Raw genomic sequence first — 18,442 nt, 5'->3', positions numbered from 1 at the left:
GCATGACTGCCAGCTAATCGATGCTAACATGCCACGCTAATCGATGCTAACATGCTATTTACGCTAGCTGTATGTACATTTGAAACTAGATACCCACATTTAATGCGAAACAAACACTTACCAATCGACGGATTTAAATTGCTCCAGTGTCACAAGATGCGAAAGTCCTGATCGTTTGGTCCGCACATTTTACCGGCGATGCTAATAAGGCAGCCGTGCTATGGGCCACTTCATTAGGTACACCCATGCTATGGCCGAATAGCGTCAATAGCTATTCGCTCAATAGCTTCAATTTCTTCTTCAATTTCGTTTTCGCTATCTGCCTCCATACTCCGACCATCTGTTTCAATACATGCGTAATCTGTTGAATCGCTTAAATCCGAGCTAATGTCGCTATATCTTGCTGTGGTAACCGCCGTGTTGTTTGTTTTGGCAGTCCTGTATGACGTCACAGGGAAATGGACAGTCGCATCGCAAATAGCGAAAATCAAGAACTTTAAATCTTTTTTGAGGGATATTCCGGGAGGTGTAAAATTTTGAAAAAAAATTCAAAAAATAAAACAAGCCACTGGGAACTGATTTTTATTGTTTTTAACCCTTTTGAAATTGTGATTATGTTCCCCTTTAAAAAAAAAAATCTCAGTACCCCTTGGCATACCTTCAAGTACCCCCATTTGAGAATCACTGATATAATGTATAGGGGTGAATTATTATTATAAGTTAGAGTTCAACATGGTGAGAGTTATATGTACTGTATTGTGCAATCTACTAATAAAAGTTTCAATCTATCAATCAATCCAAATGATTTTATCCAGCGGTTGTTAAAATGAGAGAATGGCCATTTAATCGGAAAACTGGGAGACGCTGCGAGACTTGCGTCCGGAGCACCGCGAGGAAGAGCAATGATGAAGATGATTAGCGAGGAATGGGAGGCATATGGCGGCCGTGTGTGTCGGCTCCCCTCCCCCCTCCCTGGCTGACTGGCTGGCTGGCTGGCGGCTCCACAGCAGCAGCGGAGACTTCACTTTTTGAAGCCGTGGCATGAATGATCTCATCGGAGCCTCATCTCCGCTTTTCCCTGCCGTCGATCCTATGAGCGAGGCCGGACTCAGATAAGACGAAGAGCAGGTGAGTGTCGCCATGGAGGTCCGTGCCCGGGACGCTCATGTCTTTCTTGTTTTGTGTTTTTTTTGGGGGCAAGTTTAAAAAAGTGCTTTCGGTGACGGCGGCAGGAGGAAGAGAGGCACCGCGGAGGAATGGGTGGGCGCTCGGCGCGGCTAATTAGCTTGCCGTTTTCGCCTTTACAGACGCGAAAGTTGGAAGCGGCGACACGCACCGGCGCTTGGTGACTTTTAACCCCGATTAAGGCCCATTTTCGCCCGGTTCTCGCAACATTGTAGCCCGCTGCGCTCGCCCCCACCCCAGCTAGCCGCTAGCCGGGGTTAGCTTAGCTTAGCAGCCCAAAATGGCCTCATTGTCGCGCCGGGAAAGACAAAAGCACACCGCGGCTAAGACGCCCGCTGTTTGCTCTCAGCGCCGAGCGGCTCGCGTCGACGGTACCCGCGCGAAGTCCGCCTTTCCGCGGCTAATAGCGTCGTCGTGGTGCCGGGCGATAGAGAAAGAAACGATAAGGATGAGCGTTATTGATTTTTGACGGCGAGCAGGGCCGCGCGGTGGGGGATGGGCTAGGCTAGCAGCCATTGACGTAAAGCTACACTGCGTCTTGTGTCCGTCAACACCAAACACACTTTGTTTACGTCTTCTATTACTCACTTATATTACATTAAAATACACTTATGTAGTTTTATTATTTATTTGTTGCTTTAATCTCGCATGCCCTTTTAGGCGCGATAGTGTTTTTTTTTTCTTAAAGGGGAACATTATCACAAGTTCAAAAGGGTTAAAAGCAATGAAAATCAGTTCCCAGTGGCTTGTCTTATATTTTGAATTGTTTTCAAGATTTTACCCTGTCCCGGAATATCCCCCCAAAAAAGCTTTAAAGTTAGGCTGACCATATTCTGAAATCCCAAAAAGAGGACACATATCGTCAGCGATCCTGTTCTGTCTCCCTTTAATGTTTGTCTGATCTTGAATGGGATTGTGCTGAAAATTGTAATTTTCCTGAAGGAACTCTCCTGACGGAATAAATAAAGTACTATCTAATCTAATCTAATCATATAGACGGGACGGCATGGCGCAGTGGGAGAGTGGCCGTGCGCAACCCGAGCGTCCCTGGTTCAATTCCCACCTAGTACCAACCTCGTCACGTCCGTTGTGTCCTGAGCAAGACACTTCACCCTTGCTCCTGATGGGTTCTGGTTGGCGCCTTGCATGGCAGCTCCCTCCATCAGTGTGTGAATGTGTGTGTGAATGGGTAAATGTGGAAGTAGTGTCAAAGCGCTTTGAGTACCTTGAAGGTAGAAAAGCGCTATACAAGTACAACCCATTTATCATTTATTATATATGCGTGCTAAGGCCGGGAGTCGGTTTAAATTTGCCAATGATACTCGAACTTGCTTTATAAATATATTTATTTAAATAAAGCATTTTTTTCTGCTGTGATGGTGCTAGGGATTTCTAAAATGTGGTCCCGGGGACCCCATCAAGTCATAAAAATGGGGTCCCACAGTAGATTTTTGAGGTCCCGCTTTTTTGTAAGCGTTTTGAAAACAAATGATAAACCTATTGCTTATCCTGTTGTATCTCACATTCTATATCGTGTTTTTGAAAAAGGTTGTCATAAACGTTACTTAATTCATTTTTAAAAAATAATTTAAAAAAAAGAAAACAAATGTCTATACATATGTAAATGTATTCAGTTATAAACATTCATTCACTTTCTTCTTCCCTTCATGGATCTAAACTTTACCGCTGCTGGTAGTTTTTCCTATGTTTTTATTTAATAAGTTGTAGGTGTATTTATATCAGTATAAAAGTGTAAAACGTGTTTTGCTTGGGTCATGAAATGATAATGGTGTGCCAGGGCATACATACATTTTATATTTAACGCTTAGTGAAGTGAATTATATTTATATAGCGCTTTTCTCTAGTGACTCAAAGCGCTTTACATAGTGAAACCCAATATCTAAGTTACATTTAAACCCGTGTGGGTGGCACTGGGAGCAGGTGGGTAAAGTGTCTTGCCCAAGGACACAACGGCAGTGACTAGGATGGCAGAAGCGGGAATCGAACCTGCAACCATCAAGTTGCTGGCACGGCCACTCTACCAACCGAGCTATATCGCCCTTAAATCTCTGGAGTCTTACACTCACCTTAGTGTTTACCAAGAAGTCTATTTCCTTTTCCCGGCAAAACTTGAACCAACACTTCCTGTCAATAGCGTCACTTCCCTAACTTCCCCGGAAGTCCCGCCCCCCAACCAAAGCCATTGGCTAACACCCCGTAGCCAGCCGCTGCAATATTTACAGCTAGTGTGATGTTAGGAGCCAGGGAATAAAAGGACTACACCACCCAGCATGCAACAGGAGTGACTAGCATGCGCGGTAGCCCGGTAAAGGGGGATGGTGTGTCGCCATGACGGCATCTTGTGTGTTGTGATATGCACGGTCTGAAAGTAAATGTTAAGAACTCAGCCAACAAATACACACAACCCTAATTCAAAATGCCGGACATTTGACGCGTTTAAAAAAAAAAACGCTAAAGAGGACATGTCCGGGGAAAAGAGGACGTATGGTCAGCCTATTTAAAGTGCCTAATTTTCGCTATCTTTGAAGCCACTATCCGTTTTCCTGTGACGTCATACAGTGCTGCCAATGTAAACAAACAATGGCGACTAGCACAGCAAGATATAGCGACATTAGCTCGGATTCAGACTCAGATTTCAGCAGCTTAAGCGATTCAACAGATTACGCATGTATTGAAACGATTGGTTGGAGTATGGAGGCAGATAGCGAAAACGAAATTGAAGATGAAACTGAAGCTATTGAGCGAAAAGCTATTGACGCTATTCGGCCATATAGCTGCCTTATTAGCATTGCCGGTAAAATGTGCGGACCAAACGATCAGGACTTTCGCATCTTGTGACACTGGAGCAACTTAAATCTGTCGATTGGTAAGTGTTTGTTTCGCATTAAATGTGGGTATTTAGTTTCAAATGTACATACAGCTAGCCTAAATAGAATGTTAGCATCGATTAGCTGGCAGTCACGCGGCGACCAAATATGTCTGATTAGCCCATAAATCAACAACATCAACAAAACTCACCTTTGTGATTTCGTTGACTTTATCGTTGCAAATGCATCTGCAGGTTAGCCATACATCTCTGTCTTAGCATCGCCGGTAAAATGTGCAGACACTCTGGCAAATTCCATGGGGTTCTGGCGGCAGATTTCTTGCCAGTGGTGCAACTTGAATCCCTCCCTCCCTGTTAGTGTTGTTACACCCTCCGACAACACACCGACGAGGCATGATGTCTCCAAGGTTCCAAAAAATAGTCGAAAAAATGGAAAATAACAGAGCTAAGACCCGGTGTTTGTAATGTGTTTGAGAACGTGAAAATGGCGGCTTTATTACCTAAGTGAAGTCACGTTATGACGTCATCGCTCCAAGAGCGATAAACAGAAAGGCGTTTAATTCGCCAAAATTCACCCATTTAGAGTTCGGAAATCGGTTAAAAAAATATATGGTCTTTTTTTCTGCAACATCAAGGTATATATTGACGCTTACATAGGTCTGGTGATAATGTTCCCCTTTAACATGAGTATACCTATTGACGCAAAACTCTTATTTGTTTTATTTTCTTTTTCGTGGAATGATTAGCTTTATTTTTGTAGGTGACATTACAAATGTAGTTTAGAATTTCTTTAAACGAACAAACTAAGCTCAATGTCAGCGTTTATTGTTTTGGTTTTTAAGGAAAAAAACAATAAAAGTACACAGTATACATACCTTAGGCCAGTGGTTCTGAAATGGGGGGTACGTGAGATTTTTGAAAAATATTCTAAAAAAAGTAAAAATCCTTTATAAATCTATTTATTGAATAATACCTCAACAAAAGATGAATGTTAGTTCATAAACTGTGAAAAGAAATGCAACAATGCAATATTCAGTGTTGACCGCCAGATTTTTTGTGGACATGTTCCATAAAGATTTCTTTTTTTGTGAAGAAAAGTTTAGAATTAAGTTCATGAATCCAGACGGATCTGTATTACAATCCCCAAAGAGGGCACTTTAAGTTAATAATTACTTCTGTGTGTAGAAATCTTTATTTATAATTGAATCATTTGTTTATTTTTCAACAAGTTTTTAGTGTTTTTTTTTTATCTTTTTTTCAAATAGTTCAAGAAAGACCACTACAAATGAGCAATATTTTGCACCGTTATACAATTCAATAAATCAGAAAATGATGACATAGTGCTGTATTTTACTTCTTTATCTCTTTTTTCTACCAAAAACATCTTGCTCTGATTAGGGGGTACTTGAATTAAAAAAAATGTTTCACAGGGGGTACATCACTGAAAAAAGGTTGAGAACCACTGGCTTAGTCCAGTGTTTTTTAACCACAGTACAGTCTGGTGTGCCGCGGGAGGTTATCTAACTTCACCTATTTGGGTTAAAAATATTTTTGGCAAACCAGTAATTGTAGTGTGTTGTTGTTTAGTGTCGGTGCAGAGTAACCATGTAATACTCTTCCATATCTGTAAGGTAGCTAAATGCTTTATAGATGTTGGAAACAACGGGAGGCAGCGTGCAGGTAAAAAGGTGTCTAATGCTTAAACCAAAAAATAAACAAAAAGGGGAGTGCCCCTAAGAGAAGGCGTCGAAACTTAGGGAAGACTATATAGAACGAAACTAAAACTGAACTGGCTACAAAGTAAAGAAAAACAGAATGCTGGACGACAGCAAAGACTTACTGTGAAGCAAAGACAGCGTCCAAAATGTAAATCCGAACATGACATGACAATCAACAATGTCGCTCACAAAGGAGGATAAAAACTGAAATATTCCTGATTGCTAAAACAAGCTTAGTCCAGTGTTTTTCAACCACAATACAGTCCGGTGTTCCGCGGGAGGTTATCTAACTTCACCTATATGGGTTAAAAATATTTTTGACAAACCAGTAATTGTAGTCTGCAAATGATGTGTTGTCGAGTGTGGGTGCAGAGTAACCGTGTAATACTCTCCCATATCTGTAAGGTGGCAGCCGGTAGGTAATTGCGGAAACAGCGGGAGGCAGCGTGCAGGTAAAAAGGTGTCTAATGCTTAAATCAAAAAATAAACAAAAAGGGCAGTGCCCCTAAGAGAAGGCGTCGAAGCTTAGGGAAGACTATATAGAACGAAACTAAAACTGAACTGGCTACAAAGTAAAGAAAAACAGAATGCTGGACGACAGCAAAGACTTACTGTGAAGCAAAGACAGCGTCCAAAATGTACATCCGAACATGACATGACAATCAACAATGTCCCTCACAAAGGAGTATAAAAACTGAAATATTCCTGATTGCTAAAACAAGCTTAGTCCAGTGTTTTTCAACCACAATACAGTCCGGTGTGCCGCGGGAGGTTATCTAACTTCACCTATATGGGTTAAAAATATTTTTGGCAAACCAGTAATTGTAGTCTGCAAATGATGTGTTGTTGAGTGTCGGTGCAGAGTAACCGTGTAATACCCATCCATATCTGTAAGGTGGCAGCCGGTAGGTAATTGCGCAAACAGCGGGAGGCAGTGTGCAGGTAAAAAGGTGTCTAATGCTTAAACCAAAAAATAAACAAAAAGGGGAGTGCCCTTAAGAGAAGGCGTCGAAGCTTAGGGAAGACTATATAGAACGAAACTAAAACTGAACTGGCTACAAAGTAAAGAAAAACAGAATGCTGGACGACAGCAAAGACTTACTGTGAAGCAAAGACAGCGTCCAAAATGTACATCCGAACATGACATGACAATCAACAATGTTCCTCACAAAGGAGTATAAAAACTGAAGTATTCCTGATTGCTAAAGCAAGCTTAGTCCAGTGTTTTTCAACCACAATACAGTCCGGTGTGCCGCGGAAGGTTATGTAACTTCACCTATATGGCTTAAAAATATTTTTGGCAAACCAGTAATTGTAGTCTGCAAATGATGTGTTGTTGAGTGTCGGTGCAGAGTAACCGTGTAATACTCTCCCATATCTGTAAGGTGGCAGCCAGTAGGTAATTGCGCAAACAGCGGGAGGCAGCGTGCAGGTAAAAAGGTGTCTAATGCTTAAATCAAAAAATAAACAAAAAGGTGAGTTCCCCTAATAAAAGGCATGTAAGCTTAGAGAAGGCTATACAGAACGAAACTAAAACTGAACTGGCTACAAAGTAAACAAAAACAGAATGCTGGACGACAGCAAAGACAGTGTCCACAAAGTACACCCAAACATGACGTGACACTCTACAATATCCCCCACCAAGCAGGATAAAAACTGATATATTCCTGATTGCTAAAACAAAGTAGATGGGGGAAATGGTGCTCAAAGGAAGACCTGAAACTTCTACAGGAGAATACCGACAAAACAGGAAAAGCCACCAAAATTGGAGCGCAAGACAAGAACTAAAACACTACACTCAGGAAAAACCCCAAATAAGTCACGGCGTGATGTGACAGGTGGTGACAGTACACCTACTTTGAGACAAGAGCTATAGTGATGCATGCTTGGTTATGGTTTAAAGTCATGTCCAACAATTGCGACAACGATTTTTTTTTACTGTCATCTGAGTTTCATTTTTTAATGATTTCCGCTGGTGGTGTGCCTCTGGATTTTTTCAATGAAAAAAATGCGCTTTGGTTCAAAAAAGGTTGAAAATCACTGGCTTAGTCAGCGTCATAACAATGTGGTACACTTTCAACGAAAATCTTATTTGGTACAACTGAAGCAAAGCACCACGTTTATCTCATTTTAACTGAAACTACAAACTTTACTGAAAATCGCAATGCAGAGAAGACATTTGGAGTATATTTACTATCCTGTAGCTAAATGTACACACAATTATGCATTTTAGTGCGGCTTGAAACAAAGTGTCCTACATCATGTACAAAAATGTTGAAGTTGCTGAAGCCTCCCATACATTTTTTGATTGATTGATTGATACTTATATTAGTAGATTGCACAGTTCAGTACATATTCCGTACAATTCACCACTAAATGGTAACACCCAGATAGGTTTTTCAACTTGTTTAAGTCGGGGTCCACGTTAATCAATTCATGGTAGACATTGAGACCCAGTGGACTTTTATTTTGCAAGTATAGGTAGGGACAAGGTAACAGGCATTTTTCTTTGTCGGATTTATTAGATAATTAGAAAGTACTTTATTGATTCCTTCAGGAGAGTTAGTCCGGGAAAATTAAAACTAGTATAATATCAAGAAATTATCACTCCATAAAAGACTAGAGTTTATTAGTATTAGTGTTGCACCGCAAACATTTTGTATCTTATTCAAACCAGGCTAATTTTAGTTTGCAAAAATCTGTATATCTATTACAGTCAGATTTTGTTTATTCCTCGCACGTGAAACTGTTATTATTCACCGCATTTGTACTTTTGTATTCTTATACTTCCATAAAGCAGTGATGTCACAACCTCAGCCTGGTAAACAGCAGGAAATAAGGAAGTTCAAAATGACATCCAGGAAGCCAACATGACTTTTGTGTTCAATGTGTGATTGATGTGTTGATGACATTCTACACTATAACCACTTTTAACCATTTTAGCTGGATTTATCTCCTTTTTTTCCCCCCTCCAGTTTCCATGACTAGTTTTAATGCCTTTTATTAGCGAGTTAGTGCTCTGTGAAGCATGTCTTGTTTAACAGGCTAACAAACAAGAAGACATCCCATGATCACCATTGCCTTCTTACCCTTTCTTTAATTACATGATTTTTTTTTTTTTTTAGATTTGCAGGCAGCGTCTTTGAACACTAAATCCACGTAACTTTTTTCCGCGGACTTACATTTGCTCAAAAATATGGGGACTTCGAACCTCAAGAGGACAGTTGCTGTTATTTATCCTTTATTGTTGCTTTTTATGTGGACTTATGTCTGTTTTTGTATTGATTTAAAATGTCTATGTGAGGTTTTTTTTATCCTTTATGCACAGAGTGGGACATCACCATGTTTTAATTGTATTGTGTTGTTTGGAGCATTTTAACTGGTCTTGAAAAAATGACAAATGTACTTTATGGCTGCAATACAGTGACTGTTTAGTAATTGTGTATTTTTTTTTTTCTCCCCCCCAACACTAATGTGTCAAAAAGGTCTGCTAATACTACTTTGTGTCTGTGGAGGGGGTTTGAAAAGATCCCACAGAGGAATGTGAATAGAGCGCAGTGGTGCTGGATTGTGCCTGATGACGGAAAGTTTAAAAAAAAAAAAAAAAAGAAGAAATAAATAAGCGTCAGGCTGCGGTTCCGAGTGGCTTCACTGAGATCCACGCTCTTTTTTTTTTTTTTTTTTTTTTTTTACGGGACCTTAAAACGTTGGCAGGAGTCTTGTTTTAATTCGTGGACTAGAAATCAGGAAGTCAACTCCGCTTTTCCTCCCCTCCCAGTGACGAGTCCAAATCTCGTTCTGCCGGTTTGGACGCGTGTAACCTGATCTGTCTTGCAAACATTAGTGGCCGCTGTACTGTCAATCATGTCAATGCTCTGACTTGTCAATCAACTTCCTATTGATGGGCTATTTTCTTGCTCACAGGTGGCAGTGGGAGCACGTAACTTTTTTTTGTTTTGTTTATTCCTTTCTTTTGTGTTCTTGTTCTCCCTGCTAGCGTGTGCTTACTTTTGATGCAGCGCCCGCATTTAGTTGGCAAAGCGTGCTATTTTTGGTGGCTCCGTGGTCTGTTAAAAGTGTGGTTGTTCCGCCCAGCAGGAGTCTTGCCTCAGACTGGCCTAAAATGGGCAGAAATGGCGCAGAACAAAAGCTGCTTGTCGCTCATACAAACGTACTAGAAGCGTTGCAGCCGGGACCACGCTGCTATGCTATTGCCTGTGCCTCTCAACAGGAAAGGTATAGCAAACTTTTTACAGACGACAAAAACCCAAACTCCCACAAACAGACACTTTGTTTAATGTAGCGTCCCGTAGAGTTCATTCACAAAGTCACAGCTGCTCCCTTACACACCGGCTGGATTTACACTGCATGGTTTGACATCCGACGTAAATTAGCCGCTGAAGACGATGGAAATGATACATTAGTGCTGCATTGGCAATGAGCTACACTGTAAAAAAAAAATACATCCAATTTTTACGGTAAATTACTCTAAATTTGCACTGTAATTTTTCTTTTTCTTTTTTTTAAATTGTGTATAAAGCTGTGGAATTGCAGACATTATCTGTAAATAAACAATCCGCCTGTTAAGTAATATGCCAGTAATAACAAACTGTTTATTTCTATTTTTCTACACAAAAATACCAAATTAATTATACATAGCATTTTCTGTTTTCCTAAATGACTTTCAAATTCATGTAAAATTACAGTAATTATCTTTCATTAAATATGTAGCTTGTTATATCAAAGTCTATGTCCATACTAACAATCTAACAGTTCTGTATGTAATTTTAAGGTAAATCTTATTTTTCTAATATTTGTGTATTTTTACATTCAAGTTGAAAAATATATCTGTAGCCTGTTATATAAAGGTTTATGCTCATACTAACAATTGAACATTGTTCTCTGTAATATGATTGTAATTATCTTCAATTAAATATGTAGCTTGTTATATTAAAGTGTACATCCATACCAACAATCCTAACAGTTTTATATGTAATTTTGGGGTAAATCTGAGGTTTTTTTTTAGTTTGTGTATTTTTACATTCAAATCTGTAATTAAATATGTAGCTTGTTATGTAGAGGTTTATGCCCATACTGACAATCTAACATTTTTCTCTGTGGTGTAAAGGTAAATCTTATTAGTTTACTGGTACTTATGGTGTAGATCACTGTTTTTTTCCACCAAATACCACCTCAGAAAACACTAAAATGGCCCACATTAAAATACAGTGTTGTAGTAGGCCTAAGTAGTCATTAAAAACAAAGCAGAGGTTTTATTTAGCAATACTTTTGGTGGCACAGTTTGAATGGTAACACTGTTTGTTTGAATATAGGACAAAAAACACTACACTTAAATAAAGTAATTTTTTGTCGTACCAATACACCAGGGGTGTCAAGCTCATTTGAGCAAAGGGTCTACCGTATTTTTCGGATAATAAATCGCACCGACCGAAAATGCATAATAAAGAAGGAAAAAAACATATATAAGTTGCACTAAAGAGAAGGCGCATTTTTGGGGGAATTTTATTTGATGAAATCCAACACCATTTGAAAGGTAATTTGCATGGTTTGACATCCGACGTAAATTATCCGCAAAAGACAATGAAAATGATACGTTGGCAATGAGCTATGGCGTAGATCACTGTTTTTTTCCCACCAAGTACCACCTCAGAAAACACTAAAATGGCCCACATTAAGATACAGTTGTGTAGTAGGCCTAAGTAGTCATTGAAAACAAAGCAGAGGTTTTATTTAGCAATTCTTTTGGTGGCACAGTTTGAACGGTAACACTGTTGTTTGAATATAGGACAAAAAACACTGCACTTTAATAAAGTCATTTTTTGGCGTACCAATACACCAGGGGTGTCAAGCTCATTTGAGCACAGGGACTACCGTATTTTTCGGAGTATAAGTCGCACCGACCGAAAATGTATAATAAAGAAGAAAAAAAACATGTGAGTCGCACTACAGTATAAGTTGCATTTTTGGGGGGAAATGTATTTGATGAAATCCAACACCAAGAATAGACAATTTAAAATAAATACAGAATAGTGAACAACGGGCTGAATAAGTGTACGTTATATGACGCATCAATAACAAACTGAGAAGGTGCCTGGTATGTTAACGTAACATATTATGGTAAGAGTCCTTCAAATAACTATAACATATAAAACATTCTATACATTTACGTAACTTTCTTTAAGCTGCATAATTTCACTACTTCCAGCTTGTGACCTGATGTATACGATTTCCTTTTCGGTGCCATTTTTTGTTCAGCCCCTTCTCAGTTTTTATAAGTTACCGCCAATGTTGAAATGATCAATTTTCGTAGGTACGGAAGAAGTAGTAGGTAGCATCTTTTTTTTTTTTTTCACAATGTGCCATGACCCGCCCCCGCCAAATTTTTATTGGTTGACGTGTGTGTGTGTTTGTGTGTGACGATTGCTGATATACGCCTAGTCTTTTACGTGAACGAGATAAATGATATTATTTGCTAATTTACAATAGTGTGTTAATAATTTCACACATAAATCGCTCCAGATTATAAATCACATCCCTGGCCAAACTGTGGAAAAAAAACTGCGATTTGTAATCCAAAAATTCGGTACTTGGTAAAATCATGGCATGATAACTTAAAAATAGAGACAACTTCAGATTGTCTTTGTTTGAAAAGAGAAGAAATCATGTTTTTTACACTTACATTTTGCGGTTTATAGTATTCTATCATTTGTCGTTATTTATACTTTCAGAACAATCATCAGTCAAATATGTGGAATGTAGGACGTAGTTTTAAAAAGCTTGCGTTGGTGTTAATTTTTAATCCATCTGAAGATTAAATGTCTAATAATATCAAAAGCAAGTTACAGAATGTTAATGTAATTTACTCATTTTCCTCAGCAGATTTTTATTTTGTACATATGTAGCTTTTTCTACAACAAAACTAGCCAATTTGGAATTATTTCAGCGTATTTATGTGCGCCCACAAAAGGTGTCCCCAGCAACAGGACATGTAGAGATTTTCAAATATCACAGGTTACGTTACCAACATCTTTGACAATCCAGGCATGAACGTACACATCTTATATGCATTTATTTATTTGTTTATTTAATTACTAGTGTCCTAACAGGAAGTGTTGCCTCTATCTTGACCCGGACATAGCTCCGCCCCCCTTAAAGGAATGTGCGCTCTTAAGAATTGCGACATCCAGTTGACACAATTTGGAACAGTAGTTTCTATCATTCCAAAAATTTCAGCTCATTTTTATACTTTGCAAACTCATCTTGTTTACGTTTTACAGAAAGCATACCAGAGTTTGAGAATTACTGGTGTAGATAATAGTAGTCTAGTGATTGTGGTTTGATTTTTAAAATATAACATCAAACTAAGTGCTACTGATTAATGGGGTCCGCGATACAAAACATTTACAAGTTTTCTTCTTGAGCAATGCAGACAACTATTATTTTAGTACCATATATTATAGGTTGAAATGCAACCGTCTTTCTCTAAACAATGGCGGGACACTTCGTTCCTCTTATCCACTCGTCTTAGTCCGTATTCCACCAGAAAAACCCCACACAAGAGACGATCAGAAACTCTGGCTTTTCCTTGGCCAAAGTCTAGGGCTGCACCGGACCAGCTTACAGACTAGATGTGTCACTAGTGGGCTGGGCGACATGGCTGGAAACTGTATCACGATATAAGTTTTCCGATATTAAAATAAAAGGTACTAAATGTTATAATTATTTATTTCAGATAGATATATAGTACTTTATTGATTCCTTCAGGAGAGTTCCCTCAGGAAAATTTAAATTCAAACGTAACTTCTGAGTTATAATCCACTTAGCTATCAAAACAGAAAGGAAATGTCAAGAAAAATCACAAAATCTGATTAATAACCTCTTTAAATGAAGATGAAAAATAACGAACGTGCATTAAGTGTGGAAATGTAAACATAGAAAAACCTGACAAGGACTACTTTTTGCAAGTTTACTACCAGGAGTTACAGCTGTGTAACTCTACCAACCGGCATAGCTCGGTTGGTAGAGTGGCCGTGCCAGCAACTTGAGAGTTGCAGGTTCGATTCCCGCTTGTGCCATCCTAGTTACTGCTGTTGTGTCCTTGGGCAAGACACTTTACACACCTGCTCCCAGTGCCACCCACACTGGTTTAAATGTAACTTAGATATTGGGTGTCACTATGTAAAGCGCTTTGAGTCACTTGAGAAAAGCGCTATATAAATATAATTCACACATAATTCACACTTAATTCGGTCTGTTATTCTTATTAAGTATGGAAATGAATTTATGTTACGCATTAATTAATATTTAAATATTATTGGACCAAATTATTCTTAAGTAGCACATTTGTTATATTTTGTTATTTATTTTATTCATACAGTCATGCACTTTTATTTCTTACATGTTGTTTCCGTACATCCGAATAGGGAACGGACGAGGGTTAAAAAGAGAAGATGACCGTGACGAAACACTAAGGTCCGTTTGGGAAAATCCCCCAAAAAACTGCCATAATGTCAAGCTGACAATTTATTCGCTCTCTGCAGCGCTCCTTGTATTTTTTTGTTCTCACTCCATGCAGAGAATCAACAGCGGGACAACAATATGGCGCAATCGAACTTGATAGTTGATAATGTTCACGATTGGCTGTTTCGCGTGTTTCTGCCATTGCTCACTTCTGGTTTTGCTCGGTTACCGGACCGCAAGTGTCTTTGGTCTTTACGGTTTCTTCAGACCACAAAAAAAAAAGGGATGTAACTCACCAACTAACTTTTAGAAGAAAAATATATTATTCCATATATTGGCAGCAGATATATGAAGTGAAGTGAAGTGAGTTATATTTATATAGCGCTTTTTCTCTAGTGACTCAAAGCGCTTTACATAGTGAAACCCAATATCTAAGTTACATTCAAACCAGTGTGGGTGGCACTGGGAGCAAGTGGGTAAAGTGTATTGCCCAAGGACACAACGGCAGTGACTAGGTTGGCAGAAGCGGGAATCGAACCTGCAACCCTCAAGTTGCTGACACGGCCACTCTACTAACCGAGCTAAACCGGTTATAAACGTTGCGACATAATTTATTTGGTAAGATTCTGTAAATGTTAATTTACATACCTTGTTTTCAAACGGAAACTGTAACACGGCAGTAAAACGGCTGATTAAACAAAACAGAAGTCATCGTCATGGAGCCAGCTCTCCAATCAGCTAAACAGACCCCATAATTCCACGGTGATGTTTTGGTGAAATTACAAAACTGAAACAAAAAGAGTGCCATTGTAAGTTAATAACACTAGCACAGAGACTTGTAAACGTGTTGCCATATCAGCTAATGCTAACAACGCTAGCTCCATTACATTATGATAGCAAGTACAAATATGCATGAAAACACTCCTACAGGCATCACAAATGGGACGGTTTAGTAAGTATAAACAGTTTGTTACATTGTAAAACTTACAGACCTTGCTTTAAGTGATGAATGACGAATCCATTCGAGTAGAAACGCTATGGACGGCTAGAAGACTGAACAGCGCTCCAGTTTAAAAAGAAAAAAAAAGCACGACCTGCAGTAAGCGATTTCCCCCCCAAAGATAGTGCCATAGCACAAACAATAAAACACCATGTCTGTGTTTTTTGTTTTTGATACAATTATTTTTATTTTTGCCGTTGGCGAAGAAAAATCCATAAATTATAAGCCGCAGGGTTCAAAGCGTAGGGGTAAAAAAAAAAGTATCAGCATTTATTTATCATCCGTTACAAATCTTTTCGCGATTTACAGCGATACCAGTTTATCTGCCTTCCCCGTCCCTCACTTAATGCGTACCGTGTGGGAACGCTGAATGGCAAGGAATGTTCCGCATCCGCCGTTACACTCCTGGTAAACTGGTTCTATTTAAAAAAAAACAGAAGATAAGAGTAAACTTGACGTAAAAGCACAGCAAAAAGCGTTGGATGTCGGGTCACAACATGGGAATTGGGCGTGGCACGCCGACCTGCAGTGTAAATCCAGGCCAATATTGCAGCACATAGCCTCCATAGCTCTCGCACACATACATACATACATACATACATACATATATACATACATATATACCACAGTTCCCCTCTTAGTGAACAGCAGGATTGTTGTCAGTGTGTCGACTCTTGTGTCTAAACGATTTCCTTTTTGTCCTCTGGCCGCCATCAGACAGACGCCATGTTTCCAAAGGGCACCAAGCGTAAGTTCTCCGACCCCGGAGAGGAAGCGGCCTCCAGCGGCGGCAGCCAGAGCCCCGTGACGCGGACGCCGTCGCCCTCGTACAGCCTCCAGCGCCAGTCGCTGCTGGACATGTCGCTGATCAAGCTGCAGCTGTGCCACATGCTGGTGGAGCCCAACCTCTGCCGCTCGGTGCTCATAGCCAACACGGTGCGGCAGATCCAGGAGGAGATGACGCAGGACGGCACCTGGCAGATCATGACCCAGGCCCTGGCCGCCGCCCAGTGCCCCAGCGACCGCCTGGTGGCCACCGAGGTGCTCTGCAGGCAGTCGGACCCGGCGGCCCAGGCGGGCCAGAGCCCCAAGCCCTACCCGGTGGTGGGCCTGGACGAGGGCTACCACTCGGAGGAGGTGGTGATGGAGGGGGACGTGGACAAGGAGGTCATGTCCACTTTGTCGCCCGTCTCGCCGCAGCTGTCGACGGCGTCCTACCTGGTGGGGCCCTTCGGGATGGGGCCCTGCTGGGAAGACCAGGAGGACGACGGGGAGTGCGAGGACGAAGAGGAGGACGACATCGAGGAGTGCGTGTCGGAGGGGGAGGAGGCGGAGCGACCTAAGGAGGACTCTCGGCCGGGGGAGCAGGTCTTCGGGACTTTTGAGATCAAGCACCCGCCTCCGCCCCCGCCGGACTCTGCGTTGGAAGAACTGTTTTCGGACGTGGACCCGTCCTACTACGAACTGGACACGGTGCTGACGGGCATGCAGAGCGCCCCCAAGATGGGACCTTATGACCTCCTGGAGAGCCTCTCCTCCCACGGGCCGCCCTCCCTTAGCTCCAGCGCCAGCTGCAGGTCGGACCTGAACGAACTGGACCACATCATGGAGATCATAGTGGGCTCCTGAAAGGCGCCGCATTCCCTGGGACTTTGTGAATGTGCTTTTGATTGTGGGGAGGTTTTGGGACAAGTGGGTGGGTGGGGGGGGGATTACCTGCGAGCCAAAAAAATATTTTTGGATTGGCAGCTCACATTGGGACCTTTTTTCTTTTTTTTTTTACTCTTCTTCCAGTGTATTCCAAACATGACTTGGAGAAATTCACAAGCAGTCCATGTCTTATTTTGTCGAGGGTCCGACTCGGTCCTCTCTGCGCATTCTCCGCGTTTACGTCCGCCATCCTACGGCTATTTATTGCAAGTCGTCACACTACAACACAACCATGTCAATCCAAATCTTAATGAATGGATGCATATTTTCCTAAAGATCTGAGCAAATATGAATGGAGTCTATGTATATGTACGTATGTGTATATAGAAATATATTTTTTTGCATTATACAGTTGGGGGATTTTGCAAGTATCCTTTGATATATTATTATTTTTTTCCGCCCCCCCCCTACCCCAAGCGGTTTTTAAGATTTTAATGTAGCCGGATTCCAGACTCAAGTGTCTTCCTGAGGTTTGGTGGACTGGAGCCAGACCGGCACGGTCCCCGCATTACAGGCGCTGTTCCGTCACTCTCCAAAGCTTTTATCCAGGGAAGCAAACATTTCTACGCAGCTCATGAAGAAGCCATATTTCTTTAATTTATTATGTTTTTATTTATTGTATTTATTCTACCTAGGTACATACAATGTCCAGTCCACCATTAGGCCCCACGTTTTGGTTTGAGCGCAGTACCTGTTCTTCCCCACCCCCAATAACCAGGTCACAAATCCAGTCACTATGCAGCTCCGTCATGCGCGTTACAAAATGATTGTATACGACTCCAACTAAGTCCTTTTATGCAACAGTTGCCTTTTCTCCTGAAGATGTGCTAAATGCAATGTTTTCATCCCAAATGGGTTCTCGCGGCGATGAAGAGACGAACTCAGGCAAAGGAGATGTATTGACATAAATACAGTATTGATACCCAACACTCCTGAAGGATGTCACGCTGGTCTGAATGGGAGCTAGAACTTCAAAGACTTAATACCGTTGTAAAATGTATGCATTTTTTTATATCAAGGAAAAAAAACAAACATTGTAGCGTCTTTGTAAATATTTTTTATAATAAAAGCTGCAACTATTGATTGTGTTGTGTGGTTTTATTTTGTCAACCATTTAGGTCCGGTGGCCTCCGTCGAGCTGCAAAGAGGAAATAAAAGATCCCCTGACCAGCAGGCTTGTAGGGATGATACAGCCTCATTGTTTTTTCCTGACCTAACGTATATTCCGCTCTACCCCAGTATTAAGCACTGTATAACAAACCGCAGAAACCTCGACTATACATATATATATATATATATGTGTGTGTGTGTATATAAATATATATATATGTAGGTGTGGGAAAAATCACAAGACTACTTCATCTCTACAGAACTGTTTCATGAGGGGTTCCCTCAATCAATCATCTCCTGATGATTGAGGGAACCCCTCATGAAACAGTTCTGTAGAGATGAAGTAGTCTTGTGATTTTTCCCACACCTACATATTGCGCTCTGCCACGG

At 40.7% G+C, this 18,442-nt stretch overlaps 1 protein-coding gene across 3 annotated transcripts; it reads left to right on the top strand.

Annotated features, from left to right (window-relative positions):
- The first annotated feature begins 911 nt into the window (after nt 1–911).
- On the top strand, nt 912–18,023 carry cdca4 (cell division cycle associated 4). Of its 3 annotated transcripts, none has more exons than XM_061886430.1 (3): nt 912–1,128; nt 9,850–9,987; nt 15,950–18,023. In XM_061886430.1, exon 3 carries the CDS (start codon nt 15,959–15,961, stop codon nt 16,859–16,861), a length of 903 nt encoding a protein of 300 aa, XP_061742414.1. In that variant the 5' UTR covers nt 912–1,128; nt 9,850–9,987; nt 15,950–15,958; the 3' UTR covers nt 16,862–18,023. The 3 variants fall into 3 exon arrangements, with proteins under 3 accessions (XP_061742414.1, XP_061742415.1, XP_061742413.1); XM_061886431.1 differs by having other exon boundaries at nt 9,847–9,987; XM_061886429.1 differs by lacking the exon at nt 9,850–9,987 and having other exon boundaries at nt 918–1,128.
- Nucleotides 18,024–18,442: the final 419 nt, after the last annotated feature.

This window comes from Nerophis ophidion, linkage group LG24 (genome assembly GCF_033978795.1).
Source record: "Nerophis ophidion isolate RoL-2023_Sa linkage group LG24, RoL_Noph_v1.0, whole genome shotgun sequence".
Taxonomy (NCBI): Eukaryota; Metazoa; Chordata; class Actinopteri; order Syngnathiformes; family Syngnathidae; genus Nerophis; species Nerophis ophidion.
The sequence above is the reverse complement of the archived record's forward strand: the minus strand, read 5'-3'. Positions and strand labels throughout refer to the sequence as shown.